Consider the following 19,278-nt stretch of genomic DNA (forward strand, 5'->3'; position numbering starts at 1 on the left):
GACCATCCTGTGGGCCATGGGGTACCTTTGAAGGGAGTTGCAGGGGAGATTTTACTTTATGAAGACAGCTCTGTCGGTAAGGCAGAGGGGAGGAAGCTGCTGAAGCTGTTGGGGAAAGACATGGTGGTGCCTGCGTTGTTAAGAGGAACAAGATCAGAGAGATGAGCACCTTATGGGCAACATCACACTGTAGGTTGAGCTCAAAAGAAGAAAGGGAGGGAGGGCAGAGACATGCAGACCTCACACACTGCCATTCTCCTCTGTGGCATGCACATCCTCAAAGCAGTTTCAATCTCAAAAATTCATTCATTCATTCATTCTCAGAATTGAGGATTTTTCCCTTGACTTCTGTTAAACCACAGTTGATCCTTTTGGAAGACAGAGAGGGAGACTGAGGTTGCAATACCTAAAGCCTGCTAAGTAGATTATACACTATGCCTGTTGGGAGAAGCAAGCAGTGGTGGGGTGCACAGCTTTGCAATATGCATAGCAGTTCTCCACCCCTCACTGCATGGCCCACAGTGGACCTCCTGCTCCAGGCATGACTTTGCCTCAGCTCCAGAATTCCAAGGGCACTGCAGATCTTCACAAGAAGAAAAACATTTATTGAGCACCTACTAGGTAACACTACAACAGATAACCAAACTCAGGAATGCTCAAACAGAAGCCACAGTTTTCAATAACCTAATCTTGGAAGGGACATCCTATCACTTCCAGGGTGTTCTGTTGGTGAGTCAAGCAAATCAACAAGTCCAGCCCACACCTAAGGGGAGGGGCTAAACCAGAGTGTGAAACCAAGAGTTGGGGATCACTGGGAGCCCTTTTAGAGGCTACTCACCTTAATCTGCAGAGTTTTCATAGACAGGATATCCTGGCTTCTCCCCAAATGGCAAGTTCTTTCCCCTGATACCCAGGGACTGGTGTACTTGGGGCCTGCAGGGCCACTTGAGGTACTGTTGTGGACACTCCATTGTGCCTCCATTGAGGCAATGTCACTTGGAGGGGCCAGTGTGGCGACCTATGTGGAGCCCCCAAGAGAGGGAGAAGGTAGTTTCTCGAACTGTGGCCATTACTCCCACTCCATCTGGTGCCTGAAGCTGCTGTAATGTTTTCTGGGGAGGAGCGGAAGCCATGAGCATACCCTCATCCACCTCATCAGCCGGACTGGGTTGGGTCCAGGAAGGGAAACTATTATCTTGACAGTCTTCTTTAAACTCCTCTTTGCTTCTGATCTTCTTCCCTCAGATTTTCTTTCCTTGCTCCCCAATCACGTCCATTGACCCCACAGTAGCTTGTTGGGTGGTGCTCCAGGAGCTCAGTGAGAGGAGTGAGGAAAGACTGCTGTGGAGATCCCTGGAAAGAGAGTAAGTGTGAGGGAGGTCTGAACTGCCCCCCAGGGCAGTTCAACTACATTTGCTTAACATCTGTTCTCGGCTGGGTACGGGGATCCAGAGATGTATAAAGTACAGATACTTGCCCTCCTGGGGGTTCACAGTATTAGGAAGGAGCCAGATGTACAAATGCAATGACAAAACAGTAGAATAATTGCAAAAGATACTTGATCAAAACACTCTTTTTTCACCCCACCACAATTGCCCCAATTCTTGAGGCATCATCATCTTTGCTTGGGCTATCAGTAGTTTCCAAGCTGGCTTCCTCCATCCATCCACTCTGATGCTGAGAGATCTTTCTAGAATGTAAATCTGATAATGCCACTATTTTGGTTAAAGACTTCCCCAAATGATCTTGGAAAAAAGCTAAACTCTTGGGGTGACCATCAAACCCCTAGCCACTGTCTACACCTCCAGTTTCATCTCACCACCTTCTGCTTGAGTGCTGTGGTAGGTGACCCAAGTGACCACCCTGTCCCCCTGTCTCAGGAGCTGATTTCTGTAGCCACCTCCACTAGGAAGCATTCCCAGATTGCCCTTCCCAGTCTGGGAAAGGAGCCCCACAGCCTCCATCAAAGTATTTCCCTCAGCGAGTTGGATTGTCTTTACTTGTCTGTGTCCAGGATGAAATGGGAGCTCTGTATCTAGGCTTTTTGGTGCTTGGCCCAGAGAGGGCTGGCGGTGATAGAGGTGGGGCGGGGGAATCAGACCAACTGACTGTGGAATGGAACTGAAAGTCTAGGAGCACAGACAAGGGCCTCCAGAATAGGAACTTTCAACTTCCCCAGGGAAGCACGGACGCTAGAAGCCCCCTTTTGGCCTCCACTCGGGCCACGCCTTCTTCCTTATCTCTCAGCTCCAACTCGCAAAGCAAGCAGCGGCTCACCACGGGCGCTGGTAACTAGCACCGAAGAGACCCGTTTCCCTTCACTTCGGGTGGGCCAGAAGGCCCTGTGAAGCAAGTGCAGTGTGAAATTGGACTTCAAGAGATTAGCTGGAGCTTGATCTTTAAAAATAAAGTGTGGATATGAGTCTAAGTAAGAGGATATTAAACCATCCTCTTTTCCCCGCTACTATTTCGCACGTGCTTTGAGTAAAGACACCAAAGCTTCGGAACGGCTTTGGGCGTCTCCTCCCTCCTCAGGGATACCCACTCTGGTGTTCCAGGTGCACTTGAATGAATGGGGGAGGACCCGCGCTCATGAATGAGTGCGTGAGTGAGGGAGCAGGGGAGCGGGAGGGTGAATGGCGACCGCGCCACCGACTCTGCAAAGGGGAGCAGGCGCGGGCTCCACTTCCCTCTCTCGCCAGCTGGTGGCCTCGGGAAGGTGGCGGCGCCAGCGGCGGCCGGAGCTGCTGGGACGGGCCGGGACGGGGCGCGGGATGGTGGGGGAAGGGGCGTTCCCGGCGGCCGCGCCTTCCGCGGCTATTGGATTAGTGGCCTTCAGGGATGAGCTCAGCCGGATCGGCTTTCAGCTGCAGCCTCCGGGCAGCCCGGGAAGGCGGGGAGCGGGCGGCAGAGGAGGGGGAGGTGGTGGCGGCTGCAGCATCCAGTGCTGGCCGCGGCGGCCGGCGCTCCCCATGCACAAAGGCGCCCAACCCCTGGGGAGGGCGATGAGCGCACCGCAGCCCCGGCCCGAGCCCCAGCTCCAGCCACCGCTGCCTGCGCTAATGGCGCAGGGGAAGACACAGGGCGTGCCAAGGGTCGGCGGCCGAGGCGCGGCCCGCGAGCCCTGAGCTCGGGACTAGCTGCCCTCGGTGTGAGTGGAGCCTCGAAGCGGCTACAGCAAGGGCCTCTGCGCGTCCCGGGGATCCGCGCAGGAGGGTGTTTCCCCACTCCTACCCAACCTCTCGCACCTTCCCGCTGCTCCCAAGCGCCAACTTCCCCAAGAACGCTCCAACTCCAGGCCACCCTGCCGGGCAGAGGGGGCGCTGCTGCTGGGCACCAGCCGTGAGGACGAACCCCCTGGCTTCAGGCAGCGAGCCTGCATCTTCTGGGTAGATCGGGCGCCCCTGAGTGGGCGGAGGCGGCAGACGCCTCTCCCCAGAGTCCAGGACTTGCCAGTGCTGGAGATTCCTCCTGGGCAGGCGCTCGCCCTTTCTTTTATGGTGAGTATACTCTAGCTTCTGGTGAGGGGCGCCCTGAGGCGCGCGGGAGCCAGGAGCTGAGATCTGGCTGTGCGGACACTGTGCGGGCCGGCACAAGCCACTGCTGCCGCTCGTGGCTCGGGTCCCGTCCGGGTCCCTGGGCATTCCTCTCTGCCGGCTGTAGCAGTTGGAGCTGGGTGGTTTGCGCGCAGCTTTGGGGACGTTTGGGACCGGCCCATGGAACCTTAGGTTCGAAGCCTGCTACTTCTCTTAGTAGTGGAGACGACACACAAAAAAATTGCTCTCTCCTCGACCCCCACCCCCCACCGTCACCCTGCCTGAGTTTGGGTCCAAGATCCTTCGTTCCCTGGTTGGGTGGTGACCTTGGGCAAGTCGCCAAACCTCGATTTCCTCACTGTAGGAGGGGATGATACTGGTACCGGCTCTTAGGGGTATTGGCAGGATGTATGCTTGTAGCGTGTGTAGACCTGTGCCTGGCACGTAGGAGCACTCAATCAAGTGTTAACTAGCATTGTCATTAGTGGTGTGAGCCCAAGCGTGCCGTCCAACTTTCTGGAGCTGAAGCATCTCCCTTGTCTATGTAATGGGGACCGTAAGTTGTGGGGGCCTGTTCATCGGGGTTGGGGGATTCGGAGCGGTGGAAGTTAAGCGCCAGTGCTCACGCAGTAGGCGCTGGTGAAGTGGTGGCTGTCACTGCCCCCCCCCCTTTTTTTTATTGACGCTGGGTGATTGGGATAGTGTGCCCTATTCCCGGCCAGTTCCTGGCTTTGCTTGGAGACAAACTTGGCTATGCTCAGGATGGGAGGGGGTCGCGGGCTCCTGGAGCCAAGGGCAGGGGATTGGGGGTTGGGGTCTGGGAAGGAGGGAGGAGGCCAGAGACTGGAGCGCAGCAAACCTGTCGGTCCGGGTAGCACAGAACGCACCACGGGCTCCAAGCCAGAAGGGAACGTAGGGCCCAGAACCTGTCCCTAGCGGGAGAAGCCGGGGCGGGGCGTCGGGGAGCGGGGCGGCAGCTCCCACCTCCGGGCTGTCGGAGCTTGGATCAAGCACTGCTGCAGACTGGAAGAGGAGGGCGCTTCTGTGCCGCCTTCACGAGGAGGTGAAGGGCTCTCAGCTCCGGAGTCAGGCTTGAGTTCAAATTCTGTCTCCACCACCCGCCCGCGGTGTGACCTTGGACAAGTACTCTGATCTCTCCCAGCTCATTTTCCTCATTTTTCCCCATCCCCCTCCTGGGGAAGGCTGGGAGGGAGTTGATGAAAGTAGGAATTCTCTCGTCTCTAGGAATCTTTGCCCCCATCATCCCCACACGCCGCCCCCACTTCTCAATCTGATGAGCCTAAATCAGAAACACTTGACATGTTATGCCTAAACCTGGAATAAACACTATTAAAGGGAGAATGCAGTATCTGCTCACCCTTCCCTGCTGGTCTCGGCACCCAGCACCCGGCACCCGGCACCCTCGAAAGAGGAGATCAGGGCACTAGATTTTCGCACCTTTGGTGCCTCTACCCTCCAAACAAATCCTGCAGCTTGTCACTCAGGCTGATGAGGAATCCCTCCTCCCCTCCAAATCCTTCATTTATTTTAAGTCCTGCTGATTAGTAGAGTTCTTAGACAAAGTGTCAGTGGCATGGTACAAACATGCTTTCCACAAGAGCATAGCCCTCTGATTGATTCCTTTTTTTTAAACTTCTTTAAAAAGTGGTAATAAATGACATTTAAGCTACCTTTGGCAAACAACAAACAAAATTCAACTTGCAGGTCATTCCACTCCAATATCTCTCCAGTTTGTGTTTCTGTTTTATTTTGAAGACGGATGCAGGAGGATGGAGGGCTGCTGTGGAGGCTGCCCAGCCCACTTGGGTCTGGGACAAGGATCAATGAGTGTCAGCCAGGCAAGGGGAGGTGGGAGGGCTCCCAGGACGTCAAGGTATGTGGTGCCCAGGGAGTCTGGTGTGACTGGTCTGCAGGGGGCCATGCTGGGAGATTGGGCATGGGAGAAATAAACCAGAGCAGGTTTTTGGGACTCTTCTGTGCTAAGCTAAGTGGTGCAACTTCTCCCTGGAGAAACCACCTAGAGAGTTGAAAGAGAAGATTGGTGGGCAGGTTGGTTGGATTTACCCCTTAGTGGTGGGGAAGGTGGGTTGAGAACTGTAGACTGGGACCCCGGGGCCTTGTGAGAAGACCATTGCGGTTATCCAGGCAAGGGAAGTTGAAGATATTGAGTGAGGGAGACTGAGAGATGGGGGATCCATGGCAGAAACAGGGGTGTGCAGAGAGGAACCTGGCCTGCCACAGAGGGAAGAGGCTGAGGGTCAGCCCTGGGTGTGTGGATTCTGAGGTGCCAGTGGGTGCCTCCAACTCTGACATCAGGAGAGGATGGGTGTGCCTACAGGGGGAGGCTTGTGGCAGAAAGAAGCCAGCTGGCTTTACAAGGTCATTTGAAGGAGCCCTAGTCTGGAGTGGCCAGAGGCTTCTAGGTAGGTGGTTTGGTGCTGAGGAGAGAAGTCAGGGCTAGAGATCAAGTTCAGGAGAATCTGCAAGGGCTGGAAATGCCAGTCTTAAGAGAAGACACATGGAAAGAGAGAGCTCTGAGCAGAGACTGAAGATGTGACCTAAAAGTCATCCCACTTGTGGGACAGGCAAGGTGGGCTCTGCAGCCAGAAGGCAACAGGAAACTGCTGTGAGCCCTACATTTTCATGTGCTGGTGTGTCTGGAGAAAGAGAGCTGCTCCAAAGTCACACACCTGACTCTGCTTTCTCCAGGAAAAAGTGAGGCTTAATCCACTTAGCTGGGCCTACAGAGACATCTCACCTGTCAGCCACACACTGTGAGATATGCAAGACACACAGATTCCTGGGGCCTAGTGGTTCCTTCCCACCTGGCGCTGCCTCCCTCTGGGTCTCCCTGTCTCCCCACTTCCTCACCATCCTCTCTTCCACTCTAGTTTTCCCCCCAGAGTCTCAAAAATGATCCCAGAGACCCTACAGGCTTAACTGAGGAACCTTCAGAAATCCCAGCAGGTTCCCATTATGATATCCTAGATCAAGTCTGAGGCTGAATAGGTTCACTTTTCTTTCAGGCATCCCAGGTTTTCAGACAACCAGTTATACCAACTGGACAAAGTTCAGCTTGGGAGATGAATTTGTTTTCTTCATAGGGTCTTCCCAAGAGGATCCCATTATGCATCACCCCCAGACCCCCCCCCCCGCCCCCACCATCCCCTTACCTCCAGCTTTGCTCCAGCTCGACCCATGCTGGGCCTCACAGAGGCCAGCTATCCTGTACATGTGCCTGGGACAGCCCTCTGGGCACAGGGGCAGCTGCGGCATTGACCAGGCCTGCCAGGAAGGTGTGTCTCTTTCAAATGACCTTGCAGAGCACACTGGCCAGCAAACCTCCTTCATCCCATCCCCTGCTCTTGTTGGCTGACAGCCTGAGCTTCTGCCTTGGGGGCTTCTGGCTCAGTCAGGCGTGGGAGGATTCCCATGGAAACCCCAGAAGGAGGAGGGGCTGGGGAAGCCTCACTGATTCACGCTCCAGAAAGACGGGCGGGCGACGATTTCACCTGGAACTGGACAGATGGCTCTCTCTGTAAGCTCTCTTGGGAAGAAAGGGTTTGCTGGCCAATTGCAGTGTGAGCTCTGTGCCTGTGTATAAAGGGGAAAAGCTAACAGACGCCTATGAATAAAACCCAGGGCATTCTTTAGTTCATTCATCATTGGCAGGTGCATTCTGAATGAGCATCTTTTTAAAAAAGCAAGCCCTCTACTTAATATTCATACTAAGAAAATCTTTAAATATCCCAGTTGAACCAGTCCACGTAGGTCTCATTGTCTCTGTACAAATAAATGTAAAGGATGAAAAGTGAAGAATGAGGACCCAGCTCCCGATGGAGTGCTTTCTAAGGCAGCAGCTTGCTGTATTCATTTGTCTGTGCTTGTGCAGTGGGTAATCATTCATCCACCACTTCCTCTGAACCAGAGCCTTGCAGAGTCCTAGGGACTCCAGTGAAGAGACCCAGCCTTGCTCTTGTCCCTCAGCTGGTGGGAAGGAGACAGCTAAGAAGACGTCATGGCCCCTTGCAATGTCTGTGGTGGGGACAGTACAGGAGCTCTGAGAGCAGAGGAAGGGGTCGGGAGTCCCAGATTTGTATTTGTGGGGTTTGCAGGAGAGAGAAGGGACCGAGGCGGCAGCCTGTCAGCACAGGGATGTGGGGGCCTGTGTATGGCTGTAGGGAAATTCAGGCAGGTCGGTGGAGAGACAGTGAAGGGGTTCATGGATGACGATGGGCCAGGAAGCATAGGGAAGCATTTTGAGAGTGTTTAAGGTTAGGAGTCTGCACTTGATCCTGAAAGCTACGGAAAGGCTGTGGAGGAGCTTAGGCAGGGAGCGTGATTAGACCGGCTTCGAGTTTGACAAGTGCTGTAGTATGTATTTGAAAGCAGTATGCAGTCCATTAAAGGAATTCAAGTGCCTTCAGACTGCACTGCTTTTTACAGTCCTTGTCATTATTCAGACCTGTAACTGGGTCTGACCCCTTTGGTACCAGCTCTCCCTAGAGGGAAGTGATAGGGTCCTTGACTTTGCTGTAGCCTCCTATCCCAGAGAGGAATCGTTCTGTTGCTTAAAAGAGAGAATGAAATTCACACCCACCCACGACCCCAGCAAGTCTGAAGCCAAAGACGGCACTGAGGGGAGGGCATTTCACCCCATCTTTACCAGTTCCTGCAGCAGCCATGTCGCCTGGCAAACCCCCTGCCTGGGCGAGCCCAGCAGACAGGCCTCCAAGAATGGAATTTCGAGTCCTGGGCCTCTGAAGACCGAGTGTCCCAGTTTGCAAACCGCTGAGGCTCCTTAACCGGTACATCAACGCTTTTCATGGCTGCTCATTTCTGTGTTGAATTGCAACACTTGCCAGGGTCCTGAGAAGGGCAGTTGGCAATCTGAATTTTTGTTTTCTTGCTCTGCCATCATTGAAGTCCAAGTATGACCTAAGGCATTGAGTTTGGTTTGCAGGGGGATGTGATGGAGGCTCCCTTAGGCTTTGCTCAGTATGCCCTGTGCTTACTGGGCTGTGAGATGATGTTCTTCCTATCAGGAGGTTAACTTTTGTACCTGCCGTGTGCCTGGCCCTGTGCCATGTGCTGTGGGGGGAGACAAAAAGAGAAATGTGACAAGCATCTACTCCCTCTGGCTGGAGAGAGGGGGCAGAGATTGAGCCTGACTCTGCCACTCCTGTGTCCCTAGCTCTCAGCAGCACAGAGCCTGGCACATGGCAGGCATTCACTAAGTGTTTGTCAAACAAACCAATGAGGACTGGAGGCAGGAAGGGTGCACAGCAGCCTGGGCACAGCTGAGACTCAGCTGCTCAGAGGCTATGGCCATGTTCATGGCAGAACTGGGCCTTGGGTCACCACCTCCTGACTCCAGGCCTGGCCCTTTTCCTGCCGCATCCACTAAAGAGAGCATAAAATGAGACTTCCCTAAAGCCCAGCGTCTCCTCTCCACACCCATAAGTGTGCTGTGCCCTGCCTTTAAAGCACTGTGCCTGTGTCTGAGTGAGGGGAGCAAGGAAGCCAGATGAAAGCCTCTGGTCCTCAGAGGAATACCCCTCAGGGTAGAAAAATGCAGATAAGCAGGAACAGAAAGTCCTGGCTGGCTCTGGGTGGACAGAGGTGTTGGGGCAGGCAGCTAGAGGCCCAGTGGAACTGGGCAGGCTTCCTGGAAAAGGTGGAGCTCTCAGGCATAAGTGGGGAGGGGAGGAAGGATGGACACAGGGCCCTATATACCTAGACAAAGACATGAAGACTGACCTGTGACCCCAGCTTAGGAGTTGGGACTCTGCATTTGTGGATTCCTGTCTTCCAGTTCCAGCCTTGACCCTGTCTTCAGCTGGTCATTCTGTTTCTTGATTCTGATCCTGTTGCCCTTGATGGTTATTCTGTAGCTGAATCCTAGTGCACCCTCATGGCTGTTTCTTTAGGGTGCATTCACATGGACAAATGGCAATGTTGGAGGACATACACAGTTTAAAGCAGCACTCAACACTCCCCAGGTACCTCTTGGGTGCCCTGGTACCATTCCAGACTTTACAGATGTCTACCCTGGTCCTTGCAAAGGCAGGTGAGGTTAACACAGGGTTAGCAGCACTGTTCAGTGAGTCTCAGAGAGCATGAATCCTTGCTCAGGGTCCAATGGACAGGCAGGAATTCAAATCTGCCCTTCCTTATATTGTGATGTCACTAGTTTTCCTTAGTGCGTGGCCATTCATGAACACTCCGTTCTGGGCTCTGTCTTGGGGGGTGGGGGGGAACAGCAAAGGGGCTGCCTGTTACACGTCCACCTTGCCACATCCCCAGTGTGGGCAGCCTTTAGGATCCTCGCCTGCTGCTGATGATGGCAGAGACTTTGAGGCCCTGAGACTGCGGCCAGGAGGGAGAGCACCTTGCCCTCAATGACCCAGCACGGGTCCCCTCTGAAGCTGCCATTTGGCTGTGGCTTTCAAACACTTTCAAGTTGTCTCTCCAACAACATCAAAGGTGGCACAGTTGTGGACATTTCCCTTAGAAATGTCCTGGGTGGGCGTCATGACAAGGTTCTGTTCTGAAAAGCTTGGAGGGAGATGGTAAAGCACCGGCTTGTCCCACTGTGGCCCTGTGGTCCTTCCCTGTCCTTCTGATTACTGGGAACCTCTCATTGGGAGCCTCTTCTTTTGAATAAAGGGGCTCAGACCTCCTAGTTCCTGTGAAGCAAATATCATGCAGCCTTGCACAGAGTGAGTGCATAATTTAAGGTTAGTGATGGAGAAAGTGGAGGCAGTGGGGACTTTGGGTTCAGGCTACTGAGGGTGGAATCAGCCCTGTTGGCTTTCAGCTAGGTGACTTTGGTCAAAGTGCTTCCTCTTGGAGCCTAGTCTCCTGGCCTGTTAGAGTGAGAGCAGAGAAGCATTTAAGTGAATTGCCAGTGGCAGTTCCCAATTAAGTGGCAGATCCCAATGCCCCCCCTCCCAGGCAGGCGCCCTGGGGCAGTCTGTGCAAACTTCCAGAGAGGACCCTAGGTGAGAGTGTTGGTTCTACTGATCTAATCCCCACTACATGCTCTGTACCTCCCGGATGTTATCTTGCTTATTTCTCATAACCTGGTTGAAGTTCAAGGGCTGGATGAAGCCCTTTGTGTTAAATACCCCACCTCCTCCTCCCTTTCTTCTCCCCTCCCTCTCCCTCCACAGTAATGGTAGCGTACTGGACGCCATGCCTTGCTTGTCTGACCTCATCGATCTGTTGGATCTTCCATATCAGTACATTCTTTTCTCCAGCTGCATAGTTTTCTATCATATGGATTTACCATAATTTCTAGTCTTATCATTTGCAGTCTTTAATGCAATAAAAGCAGAACTTCTTGCAAAAAAATTATCCTGTCTCCATCTGGGGGTTCTCCCAATATTTTGCTACTACAATGTTGCATATATATGATAGTTGATATATACACATGTATTACAAATTATATATTATACAATACATACATGATATATTACATATATATGTAGTTTGCCCATTTGAGAGAGCATATCTGAATAAATACCAGAAGTGGACTTGCTAGATCAAAGGGTATGTGCATTTGTAATTCTGAGAGATGATGCTAATTTGCCATTTGCTGAAGTTTCACCATTTAACCTTCATTTAGCTATGTAGGAACCTATCTGCTTCTCCTAGAAGACGTTATTCAACGTTCTGATCTTCACTAATCTGATATGCCAAAATGGCATTTCACTGTAGTTCCTACTAGTTTCTCTTATTGGGTTGGCAAAAAGTCCATTATGTTTTTTTCCCATACAATGGCTCTAGTAGTGCTTAGTTGTCCTTAACTTCATTTGAAACAATTTTGTTAGGCTGTGTTGTGACAGCTGTCATATCAGCGTGCATTTAAAAAAATAACTTGTCAAAATTGGTGAATTTTTGTGCAACCATTTTAATATTGAAGATGGAAGAAGATATGCAACATTTTTGGTATATTATGCTTTATTATTTCAAGAAAGCTAAAAATGCAATTGAGATGCAAAAAAAAATTTGTGCAGTGTATGGAGACGGTGCTGTGACTGATGGAACATGTCAAAAGTGGTTTGCCAACTTTCTTGTACTGTTGACATTCTGGCCAGATAATTTTTAATTTTTTATTTGGCCTTTGCTGTGAGGCTGTCTTATGCATTGGAAGATGCTTAGCAGCACCCCTGGCCTCTACCCGCTGGAAGCCAATAACAGGAGATAGCCGACATACTCAAAATATCCAAATCAATAAAGTTATTGGTGAAAATTAAAAATGTGTCTTTTATTATAAAGAAAAAAGGTAATGGACTTTTGGGCCAACCCTATATTATGCATTTGGTGGACAGATCATCTTTTCAAAGGAGCCGTTTGGTTTTCTGTGTGAGGTGTTTGTTGTGTTCTTTCCCACTTTGTATTTGTGTTGGTCTTACTCATTCATGGGAGTTTGTCACATTTATGATTTGTGTTACACATATCTCCTCGTTTTAAAACAGGTCTAACAACTTTTATGAGTGTTTTTTGCTATGCCATTTGGTTATTTCTCATTTTCATTTCATATTTAACATATTTGGGTCTCTTGCTCCTCTCTTTTAAATGATTAGATTAAGTAGTTTATGTGTTGTATTACCTTTTAGTCATGAAGTCATGCATTAAGTATATTTAGTAATATATGAAAGTGTTAATTATTAAATTTTAGATGAGATAACCTGAATAAAGGCCCATGATGCCAATTTTAAAAAAGAAAATTCACTAATATTTTGTAGACAAAAAAAGGAATAAAATGAAACACATCCAAATACTAACAATGTTTCTATCTGGTTAATGAGATAAAAGGTGATTTTAAGTTTTTATACATGTTTTGTATTATCTAAAATTTAGAAATTAATGTTTCAAATTAATAGACTATTTTTTAGAATAGTTTTTGATTTATAGAAAAACTAAGCAGACAGTACAGAGAGTTCTATATACTCACACCCAGTTTCCCCTATTATGGTACATTTATGAAAACTAATAAACCAATATTGATTGTTGTTGTTAACTAAAGACCACACTTCATTCAGATTTCCTTAGTTTTTTACTTAATGTCCTTCTCATGTTCCCAGCCCTTAATCAGGACACCACATTACATTTGGTAGTTGTGTCTCCTCGGGCTCCTCTTGGCTGCGATAGCTTCTCAGAGGTCTTTAATGGCCATGACAGTTTGGAGGAGTACTGTTGAGGTACTCTGATGGAATTTGTCCTATGTGTTTCTTCTGGTTAGACTTAGGGGCTTGGAGGAGGAGGACCATAGAGGGAATGAGTTATTTCATTGTATCATATCAAGGGAATATACTATCAACATGATAGATTAATATGATAATATAATAAAAACAACATGGTAATATAGACTACATGATTGGATTAGATGGCTTATATGTTTTCTTGGTTTGGTTTTTGTGGTATTTTTCCCCCAAAACAGCAGTGCTCAGATTTTTTTGATTAGTTCTGTTATTTTTCTAATTTATTACACTTAATTCATGTATTTCCATTCTTTCTGATTTACTAATATAACAGTTATGATTTCCTTCGAGTACCATTTTAGTGGGATCCCACAGATTCTAATATATGGAATATTTCTTATTATTCTTATTTTCTGGGTATTATTCACTTTTTATATAGACTTTTAAAAAAATCTTGGTTGTTTAAAAGAGAGTTTATTTTTATTTATTTTTAGTCATTTCACTGTTTATACCATAGTCACATTTGAATTGGAAAAACTGCTCCGTGACAGACAGGACAGAGATCTGTCACGCAAATAAAAATAAGTGAAGGTTTTCATAAAGCTTGAGGAGAGAAGTACCGCAGCAGCACAAGGACGGCTGCTGCAGCAATCTGACAACAGCATCAAGGTGTGCGAGTGGGTAGGAACAGAGGGTGCCCCAGCAGGTCGGCCAGCTCGTGTTGGCCCGAGACCACTGCTGGTTCCTGAGGGGAATCTCCCATTATGCTTGGTAAGCCAGTCACTTGTAACTCAGATGTAAACAGAATAGGGTAACCAAAAGAAAGTTTTTAAAAAGGTTCGAGTGGTAGGGTTTTGTGACTAGAACTCTATCTTATCAGTTACTGTATTATTTCAGCTTTTTTGCTGAGGTTTTATTTGTGGCCTAATCTACGGTCAATTTTTTGGAATATATGTCAATTAAAATTATCTTTTAATTATGCAATTTTGGTTTTCCTCTCTTTACCTAAGTTGGTCCCTGGATCTGTCATGAACTAAGAGAGGGGAATCAAAATCACCTGCCTCCACTGGGAACCTCCCTGTCCTTCCTTGTGCCTCTCGTAGCTTGTGCTCAGAATGCGGGTGCGGTTGTTTGGTGTGTTAGACCTGCGACTGCGGGTCTTATTCTTTATTACCATAAAGTGTTCTTTGTCTCAGCTAAAACCATGTACCCTGAATGCAGCTTTACTTGACTCTATGAAACCAATAGTGCCTGCTTAATTTGAGGTAACATTTACCTGGTATATATATGCCCTTCCTTTATTTTCAAAATTGTTGAATCACTTCGCTTTGGGGATGCCTCTTGTAGGAAGCACATTGCCGGGGGCTTTGTCTTACTCTCCAGTTTTAGAATCCTTTCTTTTTAGACGTATTTCTGTGGCCATTCATGGACACAGCTAGTATTTTAGTCTTAGTTTTCCTATCATATTTTATGTCTTTGTCTTTTTGCTTCCATTGCTTTTTAAAACAAAATCTTTCATGTTACAGTCTGTTTTGTGTTGTGTTCCCTCTGACAACTGGAAAATTTGTATTTTCAGTTCTCCTGGAGGTACCCTTTGGAACTATGTAAAATGCATTAATCTTTTTTTCTTCTTTAAGACTGCACTAGTTGTCTCCCTTCTGAAATAAATGATCATTAGCTTACCAATTTGGTCAATATTTTTATATGCTTTATGACAGCTTTTTTTCTAGTGAGATTTTTGGTTTGTCATATTTTTTTCGGTTCTTTTCCTTCTTTATTTCTCCTCTAGCATCTTTGACTACATTGCATGCTGGTCGCTCTTTGAAAAAGGCGAGGCTTCTCAGGTCAGCATTTGGTAGGGGACACGTGTAGAGGAGGTTCACAGAAGTATTCTAGGAGAGCAGCATCACTCCCAGGCTCCTGGGAATTTTGTCCCCAGGACTGTGGTAGTGATTTCTTCTGGCTTCTACCCAGATAGCAGACACCTGCAGCTACAGCCTTCTTTCTCCCAGTTCAGGTCCTTCTCCTGCTCTGCCTCACCAACACACTGCTCCCTACAAAGATGGCTGGCCTATGGCTTTCTTTGTTAGCCTTGTCCTCCTCTTTCCTCCCCTCACCCCCTGCCTCCCACTCCCCTTCCCGTGGAGACTGCACCCCATCCCTCAGATGGTTAACTTAGGCTCATGTCCATGTTTCAGGGTGATCTGGATGTCACAGGCAACTCCCACTGCCAGACCACATACCCTGTTTCATTGTTTTTTTTTTCCCTTCAGGAAGTGCCAGCTAATAGAGATCTGCCAGCTTTACTGAGCTTTGCAGCCACAGGTGTCTTCTGTAGGTGCTTGCTCACATCCCATTTGATCTTCACAGCTTTTGGCACCCTCCCCTTATAAATTGTGGTTCAGGTTACAAATGTGTTCCAGTTTTGCTGAAGATAGAATTTCTCCTTTATTTTGGGTGATTTGGGATATAAAAAGGCATAACTTTATTCTGCTATCTTAGAACTGTCTAGTGTTGTGAATTTTCCTTTTTATGTTTTCTGGTATTCCTCCAGGTTAAACATTAGCCAGAGCTCTATGGATGGAGTTGGCATGAGCCGAAGCTGGGGTCTCACCATAGAAAGGAAAGAAAATGTGAACTGAGAATAAAATAGGAGGGTTAAAAAGAGAAAATCACAGCATCCCCACCTGTGCTGTGTGGCAGCGGGGTTCCCTCCTCTCCGCCTGCACTTCCGCTGGGAGCGTGCCACCATTTGGGAGGGTGGCCATGGCCAGGTTGAGCAGGGGATGGAAAACACCCATCTCCTGGTCTTCTCGGGAAGTTGTTCCTGGCCCAGCAACACTCAGGCCAGGGTGGGGAGGGCACAGCCTCTGTTCTGGATAGGCTGCAGGGCTCCATCTCAGCCTACCCCAGGGCCCATCCAAGCACCCTGGCTCTGGCTGGTCTCCTAGTAAGAGTGGCCAAGTCCTCCTCCCTGACAAATTAGGATCCTGCCTCAGAGGTGGTTTCCAGAGTTAAGGTGTTTTATATGCCCATAGAAAGAGCTTGCCCCCATGAAGGGAAAGGTTTTACTTGGGATGTCCAGAGGATACAGCCAGAGAGAAACACCTGCCTTCAGAGTCTCAGGCTGGCCCTTTATATTATTGTCTCAGATTCCCACATCACCCAGAGGGAGACGCTTTACCTCCATTTTACAGATGAGGAAACTGGAGTCTCAGAGAGGCTGAGACCAAGAGACCTTCCTGTGGACACACAGCTAAGAGATGGAGAGAGGGGTTGGGATGCAGTTCTGTTTGGTTTCAGAGCCTGGACACCAGCTGGCTTATCCCCCTGCTTCCTGCTCACCCCCCACGGAGACCCCGCCCCATCCTTAGATGGTGGCTATGTGTCCTCGCCCAGGACTCTGGGTGACTGTGCTGGATCCTCGCTCTGTGTCTGCCTTCTCAACCCTGGCTGTTCCTTAGATGGCATTTAAGCTTCCCAGGGCAGCCAAGGACAGGAGACAACAGTTCCACATCCTACACATTTTAGGCAACTGTGTCCCCTCGGCCTTGGCTCAGGGCTTGTCCTCTGGAATCAAGTGCATCTGGGTTCCTCTCCAGGCTCGATGATCTTGGACAAGTCACTTAACTTCTCTGGCTTCAGTCCATTTTTCTAGAATGAAATGACCTGTGATTGCTCCTAGTATGGAACACGGACTCTGACACCAGCGGACTTGGTTCGAATCCTGGCTCAGCCCCTTATTAGCTGTAGGACTTTGGTTAATTACTTACTTTCTCTCTTTTAGTTTTCTCATCTATAAAATGAGAATAATGAGTATGTCTTATAGGGAGGTTTAAGGATGAAATGAGCTAATACATGCAAATAATTTAGAATCGCATCTGGCATGTGGCAAGTTCTAGGTAAGTGCCAGATATTATTATATTAATTAGTTATTATTAATGCATGGTAAGCACTCAGCCAAAGCATGTCATAGATGGCCGTCAATGCTGCTGCTATAACCTGTCCCCTCTGCTTCCTTCTAGGAGCTTGGGTCCCTGCCCCAGCCCCATAGAGGCTGTGGAGGCACACCGTCCGGAAGCCTGGTTCCCAGGCCCCTGGCCCATTCCCGACTGCAGGGAGTGGCGCTTCCCACGAGGTAGCGGTGGCCCGCAGCAGCGGCCCCCTCCTGGCAGTGAGCCATGGGCCAGAAGCTCTCGGGGAGCCTCAAGTCGGTGGAGGTTCGAGAGCCGGCGCTACGGCCAGCCAAGCGGGAGCTGCGGGGCACTGAGCCGGGGCGGCCGGCGCGGCTGGACCAGCTGCTGGACATGCCTGCGGCGGGGCTGGCTGTGCAGCTGCGGCACGCATGGAACCCCGAGGACCGTTCGCTCAATGTCTTCGTCAAGGATGATGACCGGCTCACCTTCCACCGGCACCCGGTGGCCCAGAGCACTGACGGCATCCGCGGCAAAGTGGGCCACGCCCGCGGCCTGCACGCCTGGCAGATCCACTGGCCGGCTCGACAGCGGGGCACCCACGCGGTCGTGGGCGTGGCCACGGCTCGGGCACCCCTGCACTCCGTCGGCTACACAGCGCTGGTGGGCAGTGACGCCGAGTCGTGGGGCTGGGACCTGGGCCGCAGTCGCCTCTACCATGATGGCAAGAACCGGCCCGGAGTGGCCTACCCAGCCTTCCTGGGGCCTGATGAGGCCTTCGCACTGCCGGACTCCCTGCTTGTGGTGCTGGACATGGACGAGGGCACGCTCAGCTTCGTTGTAGATGGCCAGTACCTAGGCGTGGCCTTTCGTGGTCTCAAGGGCAAGAAGCTGTACCCGGTGGTGAGTGCTGTGTGGGGCCACTGTGAAGTCACCATGCGCTACATCAACGGCCTTGACCGTAAGTGCACCGGCTGGATGGGGAGTGGGGGGTTCCAGAGTCTGCCTGTCCCTAGGGTTGTTGGGGGAGGGAGGTCAGAGGCACGTGAGGCCCCCCCTTCATCAGCACTTGGGATAACCCTGCCATGTGTAGAGCATGACTAAAAGGTGGACTCTGGGGCCAGGCCCTTGGGTTTGACTCGTAACTCTCCTTTGCTGGCTTAGTGATCTTGGGCCATGCCTCAGTTTCCTTACTGAAAGTGCAGCACAATGTTAGTAATTTTGATCAGGGTTCTGCCGAATATCAAATAAGATAATAATATATGTGGAGTGATTGGAACAGCGGCTGGGCACCTAGTGGGGGCTCCAAGTGTTGACGCTAATTTTGAATTGTTGGGTCTGTATGAGAGTTATGCAAAATGATGTGTTCTGAGTGCCCAGCCTCCTGCTCACAGCAGAAGCAGAGCGGCAAGTAGCAGGCACAGTCCCTGTCTTGAATGCCATGCACTCAAATTACTGATAAATAACAAATAATGATAACAACAGCTATTTATTGACCACCTACTATATGCAGAGCTGAACACCCAAACTCCAGCTCTTCCTGGTGAACTGTCTATTAAAGGGGCAGCTGCCTCTCTAGGGGAATGAGAGCTGCAAGTTGTAGAATCATCTGGTTTTTCTGAGAGGACCCAGAAACCTAGATTTTGTGTGAACTATCCCAATTTTAGTGGGATGTCTGGATCTCTCACAGACCTGGTGACCAGGCGAACCTGTGTGCTGAGACAAGCAACTCCAACAGCACTCTCTTAAAACAGCATTGCCAGAATTGCCAGAATTACTTGCTGGAACTGATCACTGGACTGGACAGGTGGACTTGGCGAGCAGCTCTCAAGTCTGGTGCGCCGTATATGGTGGTGTGTCTTTGGTAAATCAATCCCTCTAATGCCTTACGACTCATTTTACTCATCTGTCAGTTGGGACAACATCAGGTCCCTTTCATAGCTACTGTGAGATCTCGTGTAGTGGCACCAGTGACATGGTAGCTGGGATTAAAGGCTGATGTTGATACCCTGTGGGAGCTACCTCAGCCAATGAATAGTTGCGCCCCCAAGGTGGGCTTCCTGTTGGGTATTAATCTGTGGCTTAGTTTTCAGGTACAAAGCTAAGCTGTTAATAAGGTTGCAGCCAGCAGCTCTCCCATGCATGATAGGATTAGGAGAAATCAACCATGGTGTCCTCCTTGGTACGCTGCTTAGGGTGGAGGTCTGGGTGAGAAAAGACCATTGGGTTTGGGGCATTTTGAGGTCTTCGATCCTTCAGTTGACTAAAGACTTGATGAGACTGAAATTTGTGGTGTTCCATCCTCCCCACTGGTGGTGATTTTTGTCAGGTTGGCTGAAGCTGGATTGCCCAGCCAGGACTCCAGGGGAGTCCAGGATGTCATGTGATACAAGCCTGTGGCACCTTCCCTTCGGTGACGGGATTGACTTGTCTGCTGTGGCACTGGCCTGTTCCCCAGACAGGAATAATGTTCTCTATCTCAGGCAGGGTACGTCTTCAGGAAGGGGGGGCCCAGCCTCTGGGCTTCCAAAGGCCTATGATCGGTGGGACACGCCCTGACAACAGGGTGGGCCAGAACACAGCCTGCAGGGAATCTGA

General features: G+C 49.9%; 1 protein-coding gene across 1 annotated transcript in view; it reads left to right on the forward strand.

Annotated features, from left to right (window-relative positions):
* Nucleotides 1-2,933: 2,933 nt before the first annotated feature.
* SPSB4 (splA/ryanodine receptor domain and SOCS box containing 4) overlaps nt 2,934-19,278 on the forward strand; it is a 69,384-nt gene continuing 53,039 nt past the window's right edge. The window contains exons 1-2 of the mRNA XM_045832337.1: nt 2,934-3,500; nt 16,792-17,641. Of these exons, the coding sequence (XP_045688293.1) occupies nt 16,948-17,641 (694 nt within the window). The 5' untranslated portion in view covers nt 2,934-3,500; nt 16,792-16,947. The remainder of the gene's footprint in view (nt 3,501-16,791; nt 17,642-19,278) is intronic.

The sequence above is a fragment of the Phyllostomus hastatus genome, unplaced genomic scaffold, assembly GCF_019186645.2.
Source record: "Phyllostomus hastatus isolate PE091 unplaced genomic scaffold, TTU_PhHast_1.1 phas_contig_16, whole genome shotgun sequence".
In the NCBI taxonomy this organism is placed as follows: Eukaryota; Metazoa; Chordata; class Mammalia; order Chiroptera; family Phyllostomidae; genus Phyllostomus; species Phyllostomus hastatus.